Below are 17,688 nucleotides of genomic sequence, written 5' to 3'. Positions count from 1 at the left end.
ATGGAGTATAGTACATATTTTGACAGGAAAGCTGTTAGTATAAACTGAAACATGTAGCAAATATATAATTGCATAAAATGTTCATTATTCTTTCAATCTAACAATCTTCGGCTTGAATCCTTTTATGCATATTTAGTCTTTTTAAGATAGATTGTTTTGGGTACTGTTCTAACAAAAAAGATTAGTTTTAAGCAAAATCCATGCCAAACAATTGGTGTAGTGAGCAATTGTAAACACAGCAGACTCTGAGCCATATATTTTATCTGGAAATCTTTAAATTCTGGAGAAATTACACATCTCTAGATAAATGATATACATCATTGAAAATGATTCTAGTTTTATGCCATGAAAATATACAAGAACCAAACTAAGTTTAGAGAAGTCACCTATAAATAATATTTTCCTAGAGTGCTGGTAATGAACTCCAGTTTGGGCTTCTAGCTAATTGTTTAATTATTCAATGACTGACTGAGTACATTTTTATATCAAAGTCTTTTTAAAGTGAGGTTATAACCATTTGCCTTTGCAGTTATAAATGATTTCCAAGACCTGTGTTGTTAGAGCTCAGCACTAATTAAAAATGAGACTTACATCACTCTCATGCCCTTCTCGAAGGTTGTATGTGAGGTCATGCTGAATGTCTTCCACGAATTTGTGAGCGTATTCTGGGTAAAGGTCTAGCACTTCAAAGAGGCCTTTGAGGATGATACACTGAAGATCACAGTAGGTTAAAGCCTTCACATCTGCATTAGTTTTTATCACTTGGTCCTTAATTGATAGATTTGCTCCAATTAAGTCTCCTTTCCCTACAAATGGGAGGGGGGGGAGGAGGGGGAGGGAGGGAGGGAGGTAGGGAAAGAAATATCATTGTCAAGAAAAGCAAGCAAACTTGAGCTTAGGAATGAGAACTTCATTTGATTTACAGGCTTCATATATCTCAGATCACACTGAAGAAAGGAGAAGACTACTTCAGGCAGGGGTGAGATTGAGGCTCACCCTGAACTCTCATTTTGACAACCCAAAGTATTTTCAAATGTTGTACAATGGACTCTGGTGGGCAAAACTGTTTCTGGTATTGGACACTGGTCTAGGGATAATGGCTGAAGGATGGAGAGTTCAGAATTGCAGGTCATCGATGGTACCTGCAATTTAGTTTCTTGTAGAAGAGGTCTCTTGCAGGATTTGTCAAATGGCTTTAGACAAATCAGTTCACACACACACACACACACACACACACACACACACACACCTATATCTTTTTCTTTTTCTTTCCTTCTTTTTTGTCACAGTCCACAGCCCCTCTAATGTTTCCAGGGAAATAATAATGGCTCAGATTTTTCTAAGTGGGAAAATGGCTCTGTGCTTCTAAGGTAAGACTATCAAGAGGTATGTGAATTATTTTGATTCTAGTACTTTGGACAATAATGGAAGCATGATCTTCAGCTTTTGAACATATTCAAGTTCTTTTAATCACTTCTGGTTATTTCTACAACACCAGAGGGTGATGTGGGAGAAAGAACTCTGCACCGGTTTTCTCACAATTGGGAAGAAGAAATAACTATTGAACATTATGAATGATAAATCTGTTACATAAAATATACAAAATAAAGCATACAATTCTAATATTTTTGACAGTATAAAAGCCTCATTTTCTTTATCAAAATATAAAGTGAATAAATAAAAACAAGTGACCTGTGCCCCACCCCACACCCAGCAGTACCTCTCTGCCTACCAGTGTCTAATAAGATCCCACTTTCTGATTCTTAGATGATGCCTTCTCATGTATCTTCACATGGCAGAAGGGCAAGGCAGCTCTTTGGGGCCTTTTTAATTAGGACACTAATTGCATTCATGAAGTCTCTGTCCTTGTGATCTAAACAACACTCAAAGGCCCTGCCTCCTAGAACCATAATATTAATGATGGCATCTTGACATGAATTTTAGGAGGACTCCTAACATTCAGACTATAACACCAACCCAATAAGCTTGCAAAATTTAAATTGGGTAATGGACATGAAAAATCCAGCTTATATTAGAGATTCAATAAATATTAGTTATCTTCTCTCTCCCAAATTGCAATTGTCTTGAAGTTTACTAGCTAGAATCCAGTGATAGCAGGTCTACAATTACATAGACTAGTAAGTATTGTTTACACAAAGAGGAAGCAGTGGTCATAGAGTCAAGATGCAGGTTAGCTTTGGTCTTAGAAAGATAGAGAAAAGGCCTCTGTGATCTTCCTCTCAGTGCTGTGGAGGCTTATGTGAGATCCCATGTGTGAAAATATTTTGCAAGTGATTGTTTGTAAATATTAGGCTGTTGGAAAACTAGAATAAACAGAAAGTACTGCATTAGTCCCTTTTTAGTAATGCAAATTCTAAGCCTTGGTTTATTATGTTGGTGTTTAAAATATATCCCGAATTCACCTGCCACTCACCATCCCTGCTACCACCTCGGTCTATTCTATCATGTCCTTTGCTTGAGTTTAGTTTCTACAAAGGCAAGGATTTTGGCCATTTTCTTTTCTGCTATATTATCAGGGTTCAGAACAGTGTCTGATTCACTTATAGGCCCACGATAAGTAGAATAACTGAACAAACAAAGGAGAGTAGATTTTAAAGGAAGTTTGCATAAAATTGTGAAAGAAAATTTTCTACATTAACCCTACGTGCCACCCCCTTTTCAGCAGCCCTTTATATTTCAACAAAGACTAATTATGTCTTAATATTTGCAGTCAACTTCATGGGCACAAAATTTTCACAATTATCTTCTGAGTTTTAGTTTTATCTCTTTAGTTCTTTTTTAGTTCTGTGAGGAACTAAAAAGAGCCTATAGTCACCTTGACAGTATTAGGTTAATGACTGCAATGAGAGTTTATTCTTGAAGTATAATCCCTTTTTGCTTTATTTCTAGCACAGATAAAACTTAATTTTTGTGCTCTCTGAATTGCTTCTCCACAAAAATATGGAAATGCCCTTTTAAAACTGAGCAGCTATTTTAGCTGGAGAGCATGTAACTCATGATCAATAATTTCTTTAGGAAGGGCTGTGGCTGTGGCTCAGTGACAGCACACTTGCCTGGCATGTGTGAGGCACTGGGTTCAATTCTCAGCACCGCATATAAATAAAAAAAGGTCTATTAAAAAAATATATATATATATATATATATATATTTATAATTTCTTTAGGAATCAGAAAGCACTGAATTTATTTTATTACTATATGATTTGGACAAGTTAACTAAGATGTATTTATTTATCCATAAAATGAGGTTAATATTTTTACTACTGGAGTGTTTTATAAGAATTAACCAGTGTATATAATACTTAGCTAAATTAAACCCATATGAAGAATAATTCTGAGTCCATATATTCACCTGTGTTTTTTCTACTCTCACTAGCAGACTTTCCCCAGTTTCGTCTTCTTAATTCATGCTGCAGAGTAAAACTGCAGATTTTCAGCTCAGACCTACCAAGAATAGCCAGCACCATGCTGTCTTTAAGAACCTCCATGGAGCCCGAGCACACAAAGTAGATGGCCTGCAATGCATCCCCTTGGCGCAGCAGATACTCCCCCGGAGCACAGAAGGAGGTCTTGATGTGTAGAGACAGAGACCTGAGGCAGCCCCGGCTGGCACATTCAAACAGGGACAGCTGCAAGATTTCCTTGTTCAAGTGCATAGTGATGTCAGAACGCAGCTCATCTGGAAAGTCTTTCAGAAGCTGTCAGAGAAGATGGAGGAGGAAATCAATTTGGCTAAGTGAAGTCTGACTGATGTACCTTAAAATACAAGAGAGATGTTCTTCTTACTGATTGGCTAACCAGAGTACAGAAGAGGAAATCTATGCATGTATGATCCTGGAGAGATTTTTCAGTGGCCATGACCCTTCACGGTTGGCTACTGAATAATGAGTGCATAATAAGTCTGGAGAAATAGCACAAATTAATAAAAGACCCCGTTTAGGGAAACATATAACTAACATGTAAATCGTTGTGACTTGTTTCTCCCAGAGATTCCTATTCATGGCAGAAAAAATGGAATTTGGATCTGTGGGTGTTTTCTCTGGTGTCATAATCACATCAAGAAAGGAGAAACCAAAGTATTACTCCTTAATGTATTGGTTTGGTTGGTGGGTTGGTGGGTTGGTGAAATGGTTGCCTGTTTTATAATACCTTTTTCCCCAGTGGTAGTCTATGTTATTTCTGGAAGTCTACAGATAACAGCTATGTTGGATTTTGTTATTTTTTTTATTCTAACAGTTGCTTTAGCTTGACTAATCTAATAGCCCAACATTACACCATTATGCTCTCATAAGAATTGGTTCCTTTAAAAAAGGAAAAATAAATCATTTGATCAACCAAAATGGCTTATTAATATAAAATACAGATCAGTCCAAAGTGGCACTGCGAATTTATAAACCAAAGCAGATAGAAGAAGTGGATTGAGTTTCACGAGTGATGAACAAAATAAAGAGATAAAGAAGTTGCTAGGTGTGTTTGTCACTTCTGCTACGTACATTACAGCATCTTACTTTTTTACCTTAGAATATGTGTTTTCTGCCTCAAAATGTCAACATGAGAGGTGAACATTACCTCATTTGAATCTATTCCGTTGTTGACTGACCAGGTGGTTTGAAAATACTCGAGCATTCTCTGCTTGAGCTGTTGGGGCAGGTGGTGAACGCGGATGAAGTCCTTCAGGTCCTTAGTTCTGGTGTGATAGAGAGACCATCGGGAATACATCCTCTGTATGATTGCTGTCACATTCCCAAACACCAAGGCGTGCATCAAGGCTGGAGAACAACATGGCATGTGAGGAGTGAGAAATGAGATAGAGGGCCCATCCTTGAAGCATAAATTTACAGTCTATGTATTTGGGATCAAAGCGAAGCATGCTTATGTGGCCATGTTGACACAACTATTTTGGTTCAGGCATTTTGGTGCAACCACTTTATCACAGTGTGCATCCTGAAGTGGCCATGATTTGATTAGAGTAAAAAAGTAAGAATATACAGCAATATACAAAATAGGCTCCTTTGACATACTCAATCTGTTAGCTGCCATTTTGGCTATGACAAATTTTTATTTTGAACTCTATTCACAGCAATATTATTTTAATAGTTATATATAGAGTTTTTATGTAGTTTAGTACTTATATCAAATTAGCTTTAATAGTTTGATGCAATGTTATAAACTTATAGTTTAACAATTATTTTTAATACATAACATACATTTAAAAATCAATATTTTTTTTTAACCAACAAGACTTTGTGGAAATTTTAGTCTCACCTCCCAGAGGTCCATCATTTAAAAAATTAGTTTTAGAATATGATACATTTATATTTCTGCAAAGACTGAGGAAGCTATTAGAAACGTGAATGGGGATTTCTCGAATAGTCTGAAGCTTAGTGTGGCTCCAGTCCTCAACCACACCTCAGTTTTGCATTTTAAGTGAAATAATTTTAAGTTTTTATTTTAAGTGAAATAGCAGAAAAATTTCAGACAATTCAAGACACAAATTTTATGGGTGGTGATGCAGAAGAAACAGCACAATACATAGTTGCAGGAGTCCTGTTCCCGCAAGGTTTGCCAGTCAGATACTATTTAACTCTACTTTCTCAAAACTACCACCAGAGTGAAATGAGAGGGAGGTCTTTGTTGTCCAGAGTTCAAGGGAAGATGGGGGCAGAATAGGAATTTCTTTTGGAGAAAGGTGGAATGAGAGGATGGACATCATTTTCCAGGAATTACCTATTTGGGGAATAATGGGGAACGTGAAGCCCAGAAGAGAAGACAGGACTTTGCACTCGACAGTCATTAGCAGAATGGAACATGAATGACCTGTGCAATGCCAGCAGATAACCCAAGCAGGCTTGGATTTACCTAGGCCTCTGAAACTAAAGGAATGTGGAGAGCCAGGTGTAGCTATATTTATGGGCACATCATTCTAAGTGATACTCAGATTTTAGCCTTGGAAAAGAATTAATAGCTAATCATCTATTTCAGCAGTTTTTGGTTAAAAAAAGAAAGGACTGAAATTCTAAAGTTTTATCCATTAGGATCTATCAAAATATCCCAGTGTATAAATATCAATGTCCAAGGAGCTACGTTAAAATTTTCTCAGTACCAAAGTAAATATATTAGTGCAAATGTGTCAATATGTTATTACATTGATCCTCCTGAATATTTCAATGCATCCCGGTTCAAGTTCTTTTTTCCTCTCTATATACCAGAAATTAACAATCACTAACATACTAATTTCATTTTAATCTAACACTGGAATTAAAGTCCTTCACCAAGTTAAAATTCTCTACCAGGTATATTATAGTTTCTCTGTGGAATATTTGTCACCATGTCTAGAAAATTAATCTTTAATAACAAGAACTCAGTATTTGGGAAAAGTTACTAAAATATTGTTAAGTTTTGGGTCTATACACAGGAGACAACATATTCTGGCAAAGTGAATACGGACTTCGGAATCAGACGGGCCTAGATTTGAATTCTGACTTTCCCTCTTCCTGACTGTGTAAAATCGTTAAGTTTCATAATTTCTTTACATGGACTTATTTCCTTTATATGTTAAATGGGTACATGTTTCTCATATGGCTCTTTTAAGATATAAAGAGTACACAAACGTGTGTGTGTATGTGTGTATACTCTTTAAATATGTGTGTATATACATATATACACACAGTACTTGTGTGGAAAACAATGGTTGTTCAATTTATATTGATTTTTCCTCCTGAAAGTCTGAAAAGGTATCATGAATTTTCAGCATGCTCAATGGAATAAGATTCGGGGAAATGTACTTGGGTTTAAGATTTTCCTTAAATGTCTTACATAGTTAAGAGTGGCTCTTGGTGGAAATCTCTTCTTGATGAAAGGAATTCAAGAAATATTTGGCAGCTGTCTGCTACATGCAAATTCATGTAAGAATGTATTTTCCCTAAGTGTTTAAAATTGAAATGTCTCCCAACGGGTCAAAAACATTCCAAGGAAAATGTGCATCTCTTAACAACTTAAGTCTGCATGTTTCTTTGTGGATTCTAAATAGAGTTTCATTCTTCTGTATGGTTTTACAGGCACAACAGTTCCGATGCTTAAATATTTTATTTGGAAGAGAAGATCTCTATTTATGATAAACACTCACTAAAGAAAAGAACTGACTCTGCTCAAGACAAAGAAATTAAATACCGATTGCAGGCTCTGTTAAAATGCTTATGGGCTAAGTGTTTGGAAACCCTACCATTTTTAAGAGTATGTAATAGTCTTTTCATGGAGATTAAACTGAGTTCAGAGAACAATTTTATTTCATTTATTTTAACACCGGTTTCCTTAATTATGTGTATGATTTTAACTTTGCTTTGCTTAATTATAATGTGTAAAGCACTAAAAGTAAGAGAAGTAATATGTTCAGATCATTTAGCATCCTAATTGTACATTATCAATAAAATGAATTACTGGATTAATTGTAGCATTCATAAGCGTGGTTGGAAAGTACTCGTCTATGTCTGACTCACCATAATTTCAAAGTCTCATTTCAGCATAGGAAACTACTGCTGATTTAAGGAGTTTTTTAAAAAAAAAGGAAGAAAGGAAACCTTGGCTCTCATAATTTTTCATTTTCTGAAGCTATTATGGCCTTTCTGTCACTGATTTTCATGGCACCCTAGCAAAGAGTATGTGTAACTGTCGAGACAAATTATTCCATCTGCTATGAAAGTTTGACTCAAGAACTTCTATATCCAGGTCAGTTTGGAAATGATCCCTCTTCTCCATTCCTAGCAAATTTGATGTATATAATTCTTGAGTGCTAGACCTGCTGAGAGTGTGTGGGAGGCTCTTTGTGGGGTGTGTGTGTGTGTGTGTGTGTGTGTGTGCCCGCGCGCTCATGTGTGTAGGAGTTTTGCATAAAATGCATTCTGTAAAATCTCATCTCAGAATCAGGTCTTTGAAAGGAACTTAATTGAGATCTAGGAAGAAACTAAGCAGATTTCAAATACAAAGAAGCACCTCCACAGGACAGCTTGGCTTTCACTTTCTCGTTCCTCTTTCATTTCCCTTCCCCGTTTCCTTCCCTGGAGTTTGGGCAATGCTGCTCTCTGAGGTATAACATCCTTGCTGATTCCTTTAGCCAACTGTTTGTCAGTGGCTTTGAAGTCTACATATGGGCTGTTTTCTCCGGAGACCGGAACTCAGAATTTGGTAAAACTTAACAGTCTTCCTCCTTTGTCCCATTTCCTCCTTGCCTTGGAATTTTCCATTCTTTGTTACAAGTATATGGGTTGTGGATAGCAGATGGCAGAGGAAACAAAAGTGAGAAAGATTTCCTCGATGATGATTTTAAATGGCAGTGTAAGACATTTTAAGAATGGCCTGAATTTATGAACATAATAGCTCATGTGGGCCCCAATAAAATTATGTCAAGATAGTATGAATAAGGTGGGTAGGTTCAAAAGAAGCCTTGACTGCTTCATGACAATAATGTTCATTTATTTGTATTTATATTTACTTACATATTTGTATTTTTTTCAGTACAGGGGATCAAACTCAAAGCCTCAGGCATGCTAGGCAAGCATTCCACCATTGAGCTACATACCCGGACAATAATGTCCATCTAAATTTAACATGTAGTACTGAGAACTAAATTAAGGCCAATTATATGCCATGCTTATACATTTAGGTCAAAATGAACCCAATATTATGTATAACTAAAATGAATAATAGAAAAAAGAAAAATGAACAAAAAGTACATATTATCAGTTGTGCGCCATCTGGACTAGAAAGCTTTATCGAAACTCCAAGGAAGAGTTGACGGTTCCATCAATTGGGACCAACTCATGAGATGACTATAGGCTGTCACTATTAAGTATGACAAAGAAACTTTTAGAGACATGGAAAAATATTCTCAATAGATTTTTGTTTGGCTTCAAAAAGGATATGTGTAGATATGCAAAAATATTTTAGAAAAATAGGACTATATATGTATAAGAAGACTAGGAAGGTATCTTTTGGTGATGGGATTATGAAAGATTAATCATCTTCTGTCTTCAGTAGTCTTCTCAAAGTGCATTGTATAGGAAAAATTGAAAAGAAGAAAAAGAATGTTATCTGCTTAAATTCCTATTTCCACTTCTGAGTGGGAACTCCCTGAAGGAAAGTATACTGTGTTAGTCATTTTGTGTCCCAAGCATCTAATACAGTCAGCGTAATTTAAGTGGACCATAAATATTTATGAAACTACAGTAAACCTTTTGTAGCTTGATGCTATCTTTAAAAATTTTTGTCATCATAAGCAAGTGGCTTAGAAAATTTATATTGAACAGTTTAGCTTCGCATCCATCTCTCCACCCTCTTCCTACTTCTTAAAGGAAATTTCTTTTTAAATGATTTCTCCTAGGTCCACTTGTGGTTATAGCTACATTTTAGGTAATATAATTTTACTTCTGTTGCTTGACTCATCCTTGTTAAGTTGATTCTAAAAACAACCTGATACGGAAGAAAAGAAATAAGCTCACGATTACTTAGCATCTCATCCCTCACTTAATGGTTGTATTATTTTTAGCTCATCTGTTATAATTTTATAAGGTAAAACTAGTATCAAAGATACATGTAGAGAATGCTACACAAATACTTAATGTATACCACACTGAGATTTCTCAAAGTGAACATGGGTACAGAATCACCCCCTGGATGAGTAACCAGGTTATTAACAGCATCCTGAGGCCTTCCTTGTGTCCCTTCATAGCCACTAACCACTCTCCTCACCAAAGGTAACTAGAGTTATGAATAATATTACAATCAATAATTTGAATTTTCCATCAATAGTTTGAACTTTCTGTAAATAGAATCATAGAGGATGTGCTTCTTTGTATTTCTGGTTTCTCTGTTGAGCATCGAGCTTGTAAGACTCATCTATGCAGTTGCATGATATCATAGTTCATTCATTCTCATTGCTACATAGTCCTCTACTGAATAATTATCTCACAATTTGCTCACTTATTCTCCTATCAATGGCATTCTTTTATTAACCAGGCATTTCCTGTTTGAGATTCTTAATGCTTTAAGGCATCTAATGCTTTAATGCTTCCATAGGCATCTATGTATATGTCTTTTGATGTATATATTATGCATTTCCATTGACTATACCATCAAAAGTGGAATTGTTGAGTTTCAGAATAGAGGTATGTTTGGATTTGGTAGATGTTGATGAAATAATTGCACCAATTGAGAGTCAAATCAACAATATAGGACAGGTCAAAGTGTTCAGTATCTTCCCAAGCAGATAGGCTTCCCAGTGTTTTAAAATACAAAATTCTGGGAAAGGTAAAATGGTGTCTAATTTTGGTTTCAATTTGCACGTCTATGAATGATGTTGAGCATCCTTTCATGTTTATTTTCTCTTCATGTATTTTAAATATAATTGGTCAACAGATACATGAAAAAATGTTCAACATTTCTTGTAATTAGAGAAATGCAAATCAAAACCACTCTAAGATTTCAACTCACTCCGGTCAGAATGGCAATATTAGGAAATACGAAAATGCAGGCATCATTTCTCTTAGCCTAAATACGAATTTAGAGAGCTTTAACCAGTAAAGTCAAATCTCTTAAATGCTATGTAACATTCAAAAGCAAATATCAAGAATACAAGCAACAATAAGTATTGGTGAGGATGTCAGGAAAAAGTACACTCATACATTGCTGGTAGGACTGCAAATTGGTGCAACCAATCTGGAAAGCAGTATGGAGATTCCTTAGAAAACTTGGAATGGAGCCACCATTTGACCCAGATATCCCAATCCTTAGTCTATATCCTAAAGACTTAAAAACAGCATACTACAGTAACACAGCCACTTCAATGTTTATAGCAGCACAATTCACAATTGCTAAACTGTGGAAGCAAACTAGATGCCCTTCAATAGAGGAATGGATAAAGAAACTGTGGTATATATACACGATGGAATATTACTCAGCATTAAAAGAGAATAAAATTATGGCATTTGCAGGTAAATGGAGGGAGTTGGAGAATATCATGCTAAGTGAAGTAAGCCAAAATGCCAAAAAACCAAAGGCCAAATGCTCTCTCTGTTAAGTGAATGTGGACCTATAATAGGGACGGGCATGAGGAGAATGGAGGGACTTTGATTGGGTAAAGGGGAAGGAGGAGTGGAAGGGGCATGGGAGTAGGAAAGATGGTGTAATGGGATGGATATCATTACCCTAGGCACATGTATGATGGCACATGTGGTGCAATGCTACATCATGTACAACCAGAGAAATGAAAATGTGTGCTCTGTTTGTGTACAATGAATCGAAATGCATTCTGCTATCATGGATAACTAATTAGAGCAAATAAAAAATATTCTAAAAAGTCTGAAAAAAACCCCTTACTTTTGAAGTGATTTTTCAAGTTTCTGTGAACTTTTAAAGTTGTGTGTGTGAATTTATATAAGTTCTTTAAACATAATATATAAGAGTTCTTTGTCAGATAAATGTTTGTGACTATTTTCTCCTACCTTGTAGCTCAGCTCTTCTTGCTCTGTCTTTTGATAAAGAGAAGTTCTGCAGTTTGATTTATCATTCTTTTAGGGAACTCATTTCATGTTTAGAAAATTTTTGCTAAATCTAAGGTCATGACAACATGCTCTTGAATTCCCCTTTGGGCAGCTTTATTATTCTATTTTTCATGTTTATATCAGAATTCATTCAGAACTAATTTGTACAGTTGTAAGAGGCATCAAGATTGTTTTTCAACTCATGGATATATGTTTGACCCAGCAACATTTATTGAAACTGCTGCCAGTTTCAATAATTTAAAACTGCTACCAGTTCTCCCTTTGCACTGCAGTACCACCCATGTCATAAATAAAGTGGCTGTAAATGTGTGGGTGTTCCTGAACTCTAGTCCATTTTTTTGACCTATCCATCTATTCTGCAGCCAACACCACATTTCCGTAACTGCCATTACTTTCTAATACATCTTGATATTTGTAGTGCAAATCTTTTTTTCTTTGTTTTTCATGGTTATTTCTATTAGTTTTAGCTCTTTTCATTTGCACTAGCTTTTGCAAACAGCTCGTCAGTTTTCAAACACACGTAACTCACGTGCACCCAAACACAAATCTATTGGGATTACATTGAATTTTTCATTAGTTTGGGCAAAACTTATATCATTACAATACCAAGTCCATCATCACCAACCATTACCATTGTATATCTTTCCATTATTTAAAAAACATTGTAAATTTTCTCCCTGTTTTTTTTTTTTTTTGCAGTTTTCTGTGTAGAAGTGTTGTACTGTACTAATTAAGTTTATTTGTCCATATTGGATGCTTTTGCAATTGCTTTTTTACATTTCATTTTTTCTAATTAGTTGTCATCAGTCTACATGCATAAAATTGATTTTTATATATGGATCTTATATATATTAACTTACTAAATTTACTTATTAATTCTAATTGTTGTCTGAAGCTTTTAGAATTCTTTTTTGTTATGCATGTTCTCAAAGTCCATATACAGTTTTCTAGGTGAGAATTTTAAAATTATTTTTGCTTAATCTCTTTTACAGTTTGAAATATTCATTCCATATATCAGTGGTTTCACAGTCCATAATTACAGATGCTTATATGGAAGCTTAAATAGTATCTTCAAGTGGAAGTTTAATATATATGAAGGATAAATACAACTGTGGAACTCCTGAGGAAATTCTTCAGGCTCTCAGAGTCTTCCCAGATTGGTCCATTTTTTTTCCCTGCTCATTTTTCTTCACCCAGCTTCTATGTACCTTTGCCCTAATTAACTATCTGGGATTTTGACAGATAATATTGCTACTGCCTATTTGTAGTAGCTATTGCATTTTTACCATAAGCAACTTCATCAGCCTTGTGTGGGGATTCTTAATGCGATATCCTAGACTTAAGTCCATAGTAACATATGTTTAAATTTGTTTTCTTTTAAAAAATAAATTATTTGTGTATATTTATAAATATTAAATAAATAAAATTAATTTCTAGTATATAATGAAATGGATATTTTACAATAACTTTGCCAGGGAGTCCTGACATTTAAACTCACTAAACCTTTGGGGTCTTATGTCTAGGTTAGGGTATTAATAATTTCCATCTTATAATATTATGAGAATTAAATGAACAAAGTGCTTTATATCACGTGCTTTTATGATTAGCTCTCCATGTTACACAAGTAATTAGTGAATGAGGAAATACTAAAATGCAGGCATCATTTGTCTTAGCCTAAATGCAAATTTAGAGAGTTTTAACCAGTAAAGTCAAGTCTCTTAGATGCCATGTAACATTCAAAAGCAGAGTGCTGCTGAAGTCACCTAAAGTTTTAATACCACTTATCCATGAGCACTGTACCAGGATTTTATCCCAGGGAATTTGCTCAATAAACATTTAACAAAGAACTGACAAGAGACATTATCAGATTATTTCCTGTGCCTTTGGGCCTTGTGACTGGTGGAGCTCCTACCTTGAGTGAACAGCAGGAAATAGCTTATGCTTTAACAATTTCTGATTGAGGAGCACTCACAATGTAGTAGGCGGATCACTAGAGAATAAGCTCATCTATTTAGCAGATTTTTCAAATATTAAATTAGGAGGCTTAAGCCTTGAGCCTTTGAGCCTTTCCCAACATTTCCATCAAGAGTAGAAGAAACATGGGCCAACATTAAATAAGTATAGACGGTGTTTATTTGCAAAATGCTTGTCATTTTGCTAGGCAGAAAGATGGGCCATCAAGGGAGAGTGGAAATTATATAAGTCATAACACTGGAGATGAAATAGCCACCACAGGGTCTGGCACAGTGTAGCTCTTCAGAAAATAAGAATTCTTGTTCTCTGCTCCCTAGGCTGTGACTGCTTGGCATCAGCCAAGAGCCTGTTAGATTGCTGCAGTCCCAGCATGCTACTTCAGCAACTCTGCCGCAAACACTGCCTTTCCAAGAAATGCTCCCTATCCTGGCTCTCCTACTCACTGCTTCTGAACTTCCTGATTTGGCACTTATTCTCTCCTGTCCAGCATCCTCCAAATTCTTTCCAGATGTTTCATCCTATCTCCTCCAAACCGGCTTATCAGCTCCTTGAGGGCAGGTTTGGTTTTACACTTTGATTTCACTGTGTGCTAAATGATGAATCTCTTGAGTCCCCCATACTGCTCAATATCACATTTTCTACTATAAGGTTCAAAACTCTATCTGATATCTGGAATGAAAGCCAATTAGAGAATGTGGCACAGTCTTCTGAAGCAATAGTTTGGGTCAGAAAATACTAACAAAAATTCTGGCCTACAAGCCATGTTTAATCCAGGTAATTGTTCATGTTCACTCCTGTTCCTTAACAGCAGTCTTATTATTCAGCAAAATTTCCTTCTATGTTTTAAAGAGAGATGCATTCAACAGGGTTCAAATGTTGCCTCTTAATGGTTGTGTGGTGTTGGGGAAGTTACTTTAATTTCCAAAGCTTTAGACTAGTCATTTGAAAAAGGTGGATAATACTAGTATCTATCCTACATTGGTTAGGAGGTTCAGAAAAGAGAAATCATGCTAAGTATTTCAGTAGAGGACATTTTTATGAAGAGTTGTTTCCCTGGCATTGGAGGGCTGAATGAGCCAAAAGGGAGCATAAAGGTACAGCAGACATAATAAATGAAGAGGTGCAACTAACCTAAGAGCTGGATCTAGAAAGGGAAGAAGTGACATAAGTGCTCAGAGGAGGAATTATGAAGAGCCTCAAGAAGCCATGACTCTAACTTTGGGGTGCTGGTACCCCCAGTTGATGCTGGGATTTCTGAGGAGGCCCAAGGAGGCTGGCTCTAGGAGTGCCTAAGAGTCTGAGAGCTAAAAGCCACTGAGGCGGGCTGCCTCCACAGTTGCAAAGCCTGGACAGCAGAAGCAGCCTGCCTTCTCCCCTCCTCCAGCCTGCCAGTCTCCCTCTGGTGCCATGTATTGGCAGAAGTCAATAAAGTTAGTTGGCAAAGAAGAGTACAAAAGAGTGGTCTGAGGCTTAGAGAAAACAGTAATACTTGTTTTTTATTAAATAGGATAATAATGTCAAACCCCAAAATTTACCTTAAGAATTGCTTATGATATTGCACTAAAGCATTTAGCTCAGAGAATGGAACATAGAAGTGATTAATAAATTTTAACTACTTATTATTACATTGGTGCAATAATATTATTATAATTGGTGAAAAATTGGTTTTTATTTTTAATCAAATGAGCTAGCAAACATTCTTACTACATTAGTATTAACAAAATTTGAAAACATTGATCTGTTTGGGACCACAGAATAAAGTTTCAAATATACCCCGGCAAATTCAGACTCATGTAACTCCCAAACACAGGAGGTAAACAGAATGTTAAGAAAACACTGTGCTTGACCTTTCAAAATCAACCATCAGGTGCTTATTCATCTGTCCAGAAAATGAAATTCATTAACATCACAGGCTTTCATTGTTAATTTATATGTGCATTATAAGGTTTGTCACTGATTTCCTAATTAGTGCTTTTAGAATCTTTCAAATTTGACCAATTTTTCTCCATTGTGTTTCAGGACAGCACAAACAGAATGTTTGGCAGACACACATTCCTTTTCTTGGTCTAAAAGAAGGAGTTACCTTACCACCAATCAGCATGGTGCAGATGGAGAAGATCTTCTCTGCATCTGTGTTAGCAGAGACGTTCCCAAACCCCACGCTGGTGAGGCTGCTAAGAGTGAAGTACAGAGCGGCGATATAGGCACTTCGGATGGACGGGCCCCCCAAGGTATTGTTGCCATAGTAGGGAGATTCCAGTCTCTTTCCCAACTCGTGGAGCCAACCTGCAATAAGGAAAAGAATAAAAAATTTCAGATTGAAAAGTAAATCTTGGCATTAGCCAATGTCTGTGTAATGATAAACAGGGACAGAATAATTTGCTCTAGGAAAACATGAAAGAAAGTTAAAAGGAAATTAAGGCAAGGTATCAGATTTTATTGCTATGAAAAACAAAGACATTATTTTTATGCACACTGTTCTGTATAATACACACTGCAGAGAAATACACATTTGAGAATGGACTGGTGGCCAAAGCAAAACGGGTTACCTTACAGCAAGAAACTACCTGCAGAGCTTGAATTAGGGACGGCTACTCTCTGCAATGGTACTGTGAATTTCACTAGCCCCGTTAAGCTCCTCTCAATGGAAAATTTAAGAAATAAAGGGGTTGCCTATTTTAAAATCTACATGGAATTTTAAAATCTACAGGAACCATGAGAGTCTAAAGTTCACAGGGTGAGGTGGGCTTTGTTTCTGTTCTCTAAGACCCTTCCCCGTTTTCCCCATTCATTTGGACTGATATTTAGTGGCTTTATGAACCCCAGCTTATGTTTCCTCATTCGGGAAGAGTCTCTGCAACCTCATTTTGCATTTCTGGTTGGGAGGAAACTTGCCTAAGTAACGGATACCTGTAATGGAACTTGATGCCCACTTCAGTCGTTTTACACTTGTGTACATGTGTCAAATTTTACCAGGTTAAATGCTTTAAATGTCTATTGTATATCAATTATATTGTGATCATTTATTAAAATATATATTAACAAAGATGAGAGAATAGTCAATATAATATTAACAGCATTATCTAAAATGCTAACACAACACAATGACTTACATTAAAATCCTTTATTGAAAATATTTGCCTTTTAAGATTTTATATTTTATAATCATAATATTTTATACTTCTCTGTGTCTCTCTATGTAATATGGAAGTAAGGTTCATAACACTGGTTAATGGATATTATTCACAAACCACCACTTTCTTATAAACATTTCACTAAATGACTGTCAAGGAAGAGATGGAAAAACATAACATTTTTTAAGCAGTAATAATACTTTAAAGTTTTAGACTATGGAACTGTGCTGGGTAATTAAAATGCAAATTTGAAGCAGCTGAGTGTTCCCTGAGACCCAGGAGAAATGCTCAGTGGTGAGTACTGTGCCCAGTTCACCCTGTCTCTGGAGAAGCGTTTCCTAATCTTTTGTTTGCATCAGAAACATCTAGAGGGCTTGTTAAACAGATTGCCAGGTCCCATCCCTGGCATTTCTGGTATAGTAAGTGGGGAGGCTGGGGAAAAGGCTGAAAAAATTGCTTTTGTAACAAGTTCCCAAATGATGCTACTGCTGCTGCTGCTGCTAGACCACACTTTGAAGAAGTACCACTCCATAACAGTGGTTCTCAAGCTGGCTGCAGATGGAAATTTTAAAAATACAATGCCCAGGCTCCACCTCAATTAATTAAGTCAGAACTTCTGGTGCCATGTCCAGTTATTGGTATGGTTTAAAAGCTCCCCAGTAAAAGCCAATGTGAAAGGAGGACTTAAACTCACTATACTCTAGAACTTAGCAAACACCAGACAATAATAGAATTTAATAAGTGTTATTTTAAAAAGCAAATGCATTCATGAATAGATAAATGGTTCTTATCTTTATGATAGTGTGAGATTAGATGATAACACTTATGCAGATACAAAACACATGAACATTGTAAATTTGTATTGGATTTATACACAGAATATAATAAGAACATTTTTGATGATAAGAAATGATAATAAAATGTAAGAACTTTATGCTATAAAAGATGATCCCATTAATAGTTTGCAGCTATTCACCCTTTCTAGAAAAGTTTCATGGAAGGTAT

The 17,688-nt window shown here is 35.9% G+C and overlaps 1 protein-coding gene across 1 annotated transcript in view; it reads right to left on the bottom strand.

The window, feature by feature from the left end:
* Kcnh8 (potassium voltage-gated channel subfamily H member 8) overlaps positions 1-17,688 on the bottom strand; it is a 368,692-nt gene that overhangs the window by 67,837 nt on the left and 283,167 nt on the right. The window contains exons 8-11 of the mRNA XM_046422707.2: positions 15,638-15,835; positions 4,590-4,789; positions 3,469-3,718; positions 592-806 (exon numbers count right to left, since the gene is read on the bottom strand). Coding sequence (XP_046278663.1) covers positions 592-806; positions 3,469-3,718; positions 4,590-4,789; positions 15,638-15,835 — 863 coding nt within the window. The remainder of the gene's footprint in view (positions 1-591; positions 807-3,468; positions 3,719-4,589; positions 4,790-15,637; positions 15,836-17,688) is intronic.

The sequence above is a fragment of the Marmota monax genome, unplaced genomic scaffold (assembly GCF_021218885.2).
Source record: "Marmota monax isolate L192 unplaced genomic scaffold, Marmota_monax_Labrador192_F-V1.1 WCK01_AAM20220418_F8-fsc00278, whole genome shotgun sequence".
NCBI classification, from domain to species: Eukaryota; Metazoa; Chordata; class Mammalia; order Rodentia; family Sciuridae; genus Marmota; species Marmota monax.
This window is presented reverse-complemented; position numbering and strand designations above follow the sequence as displayed.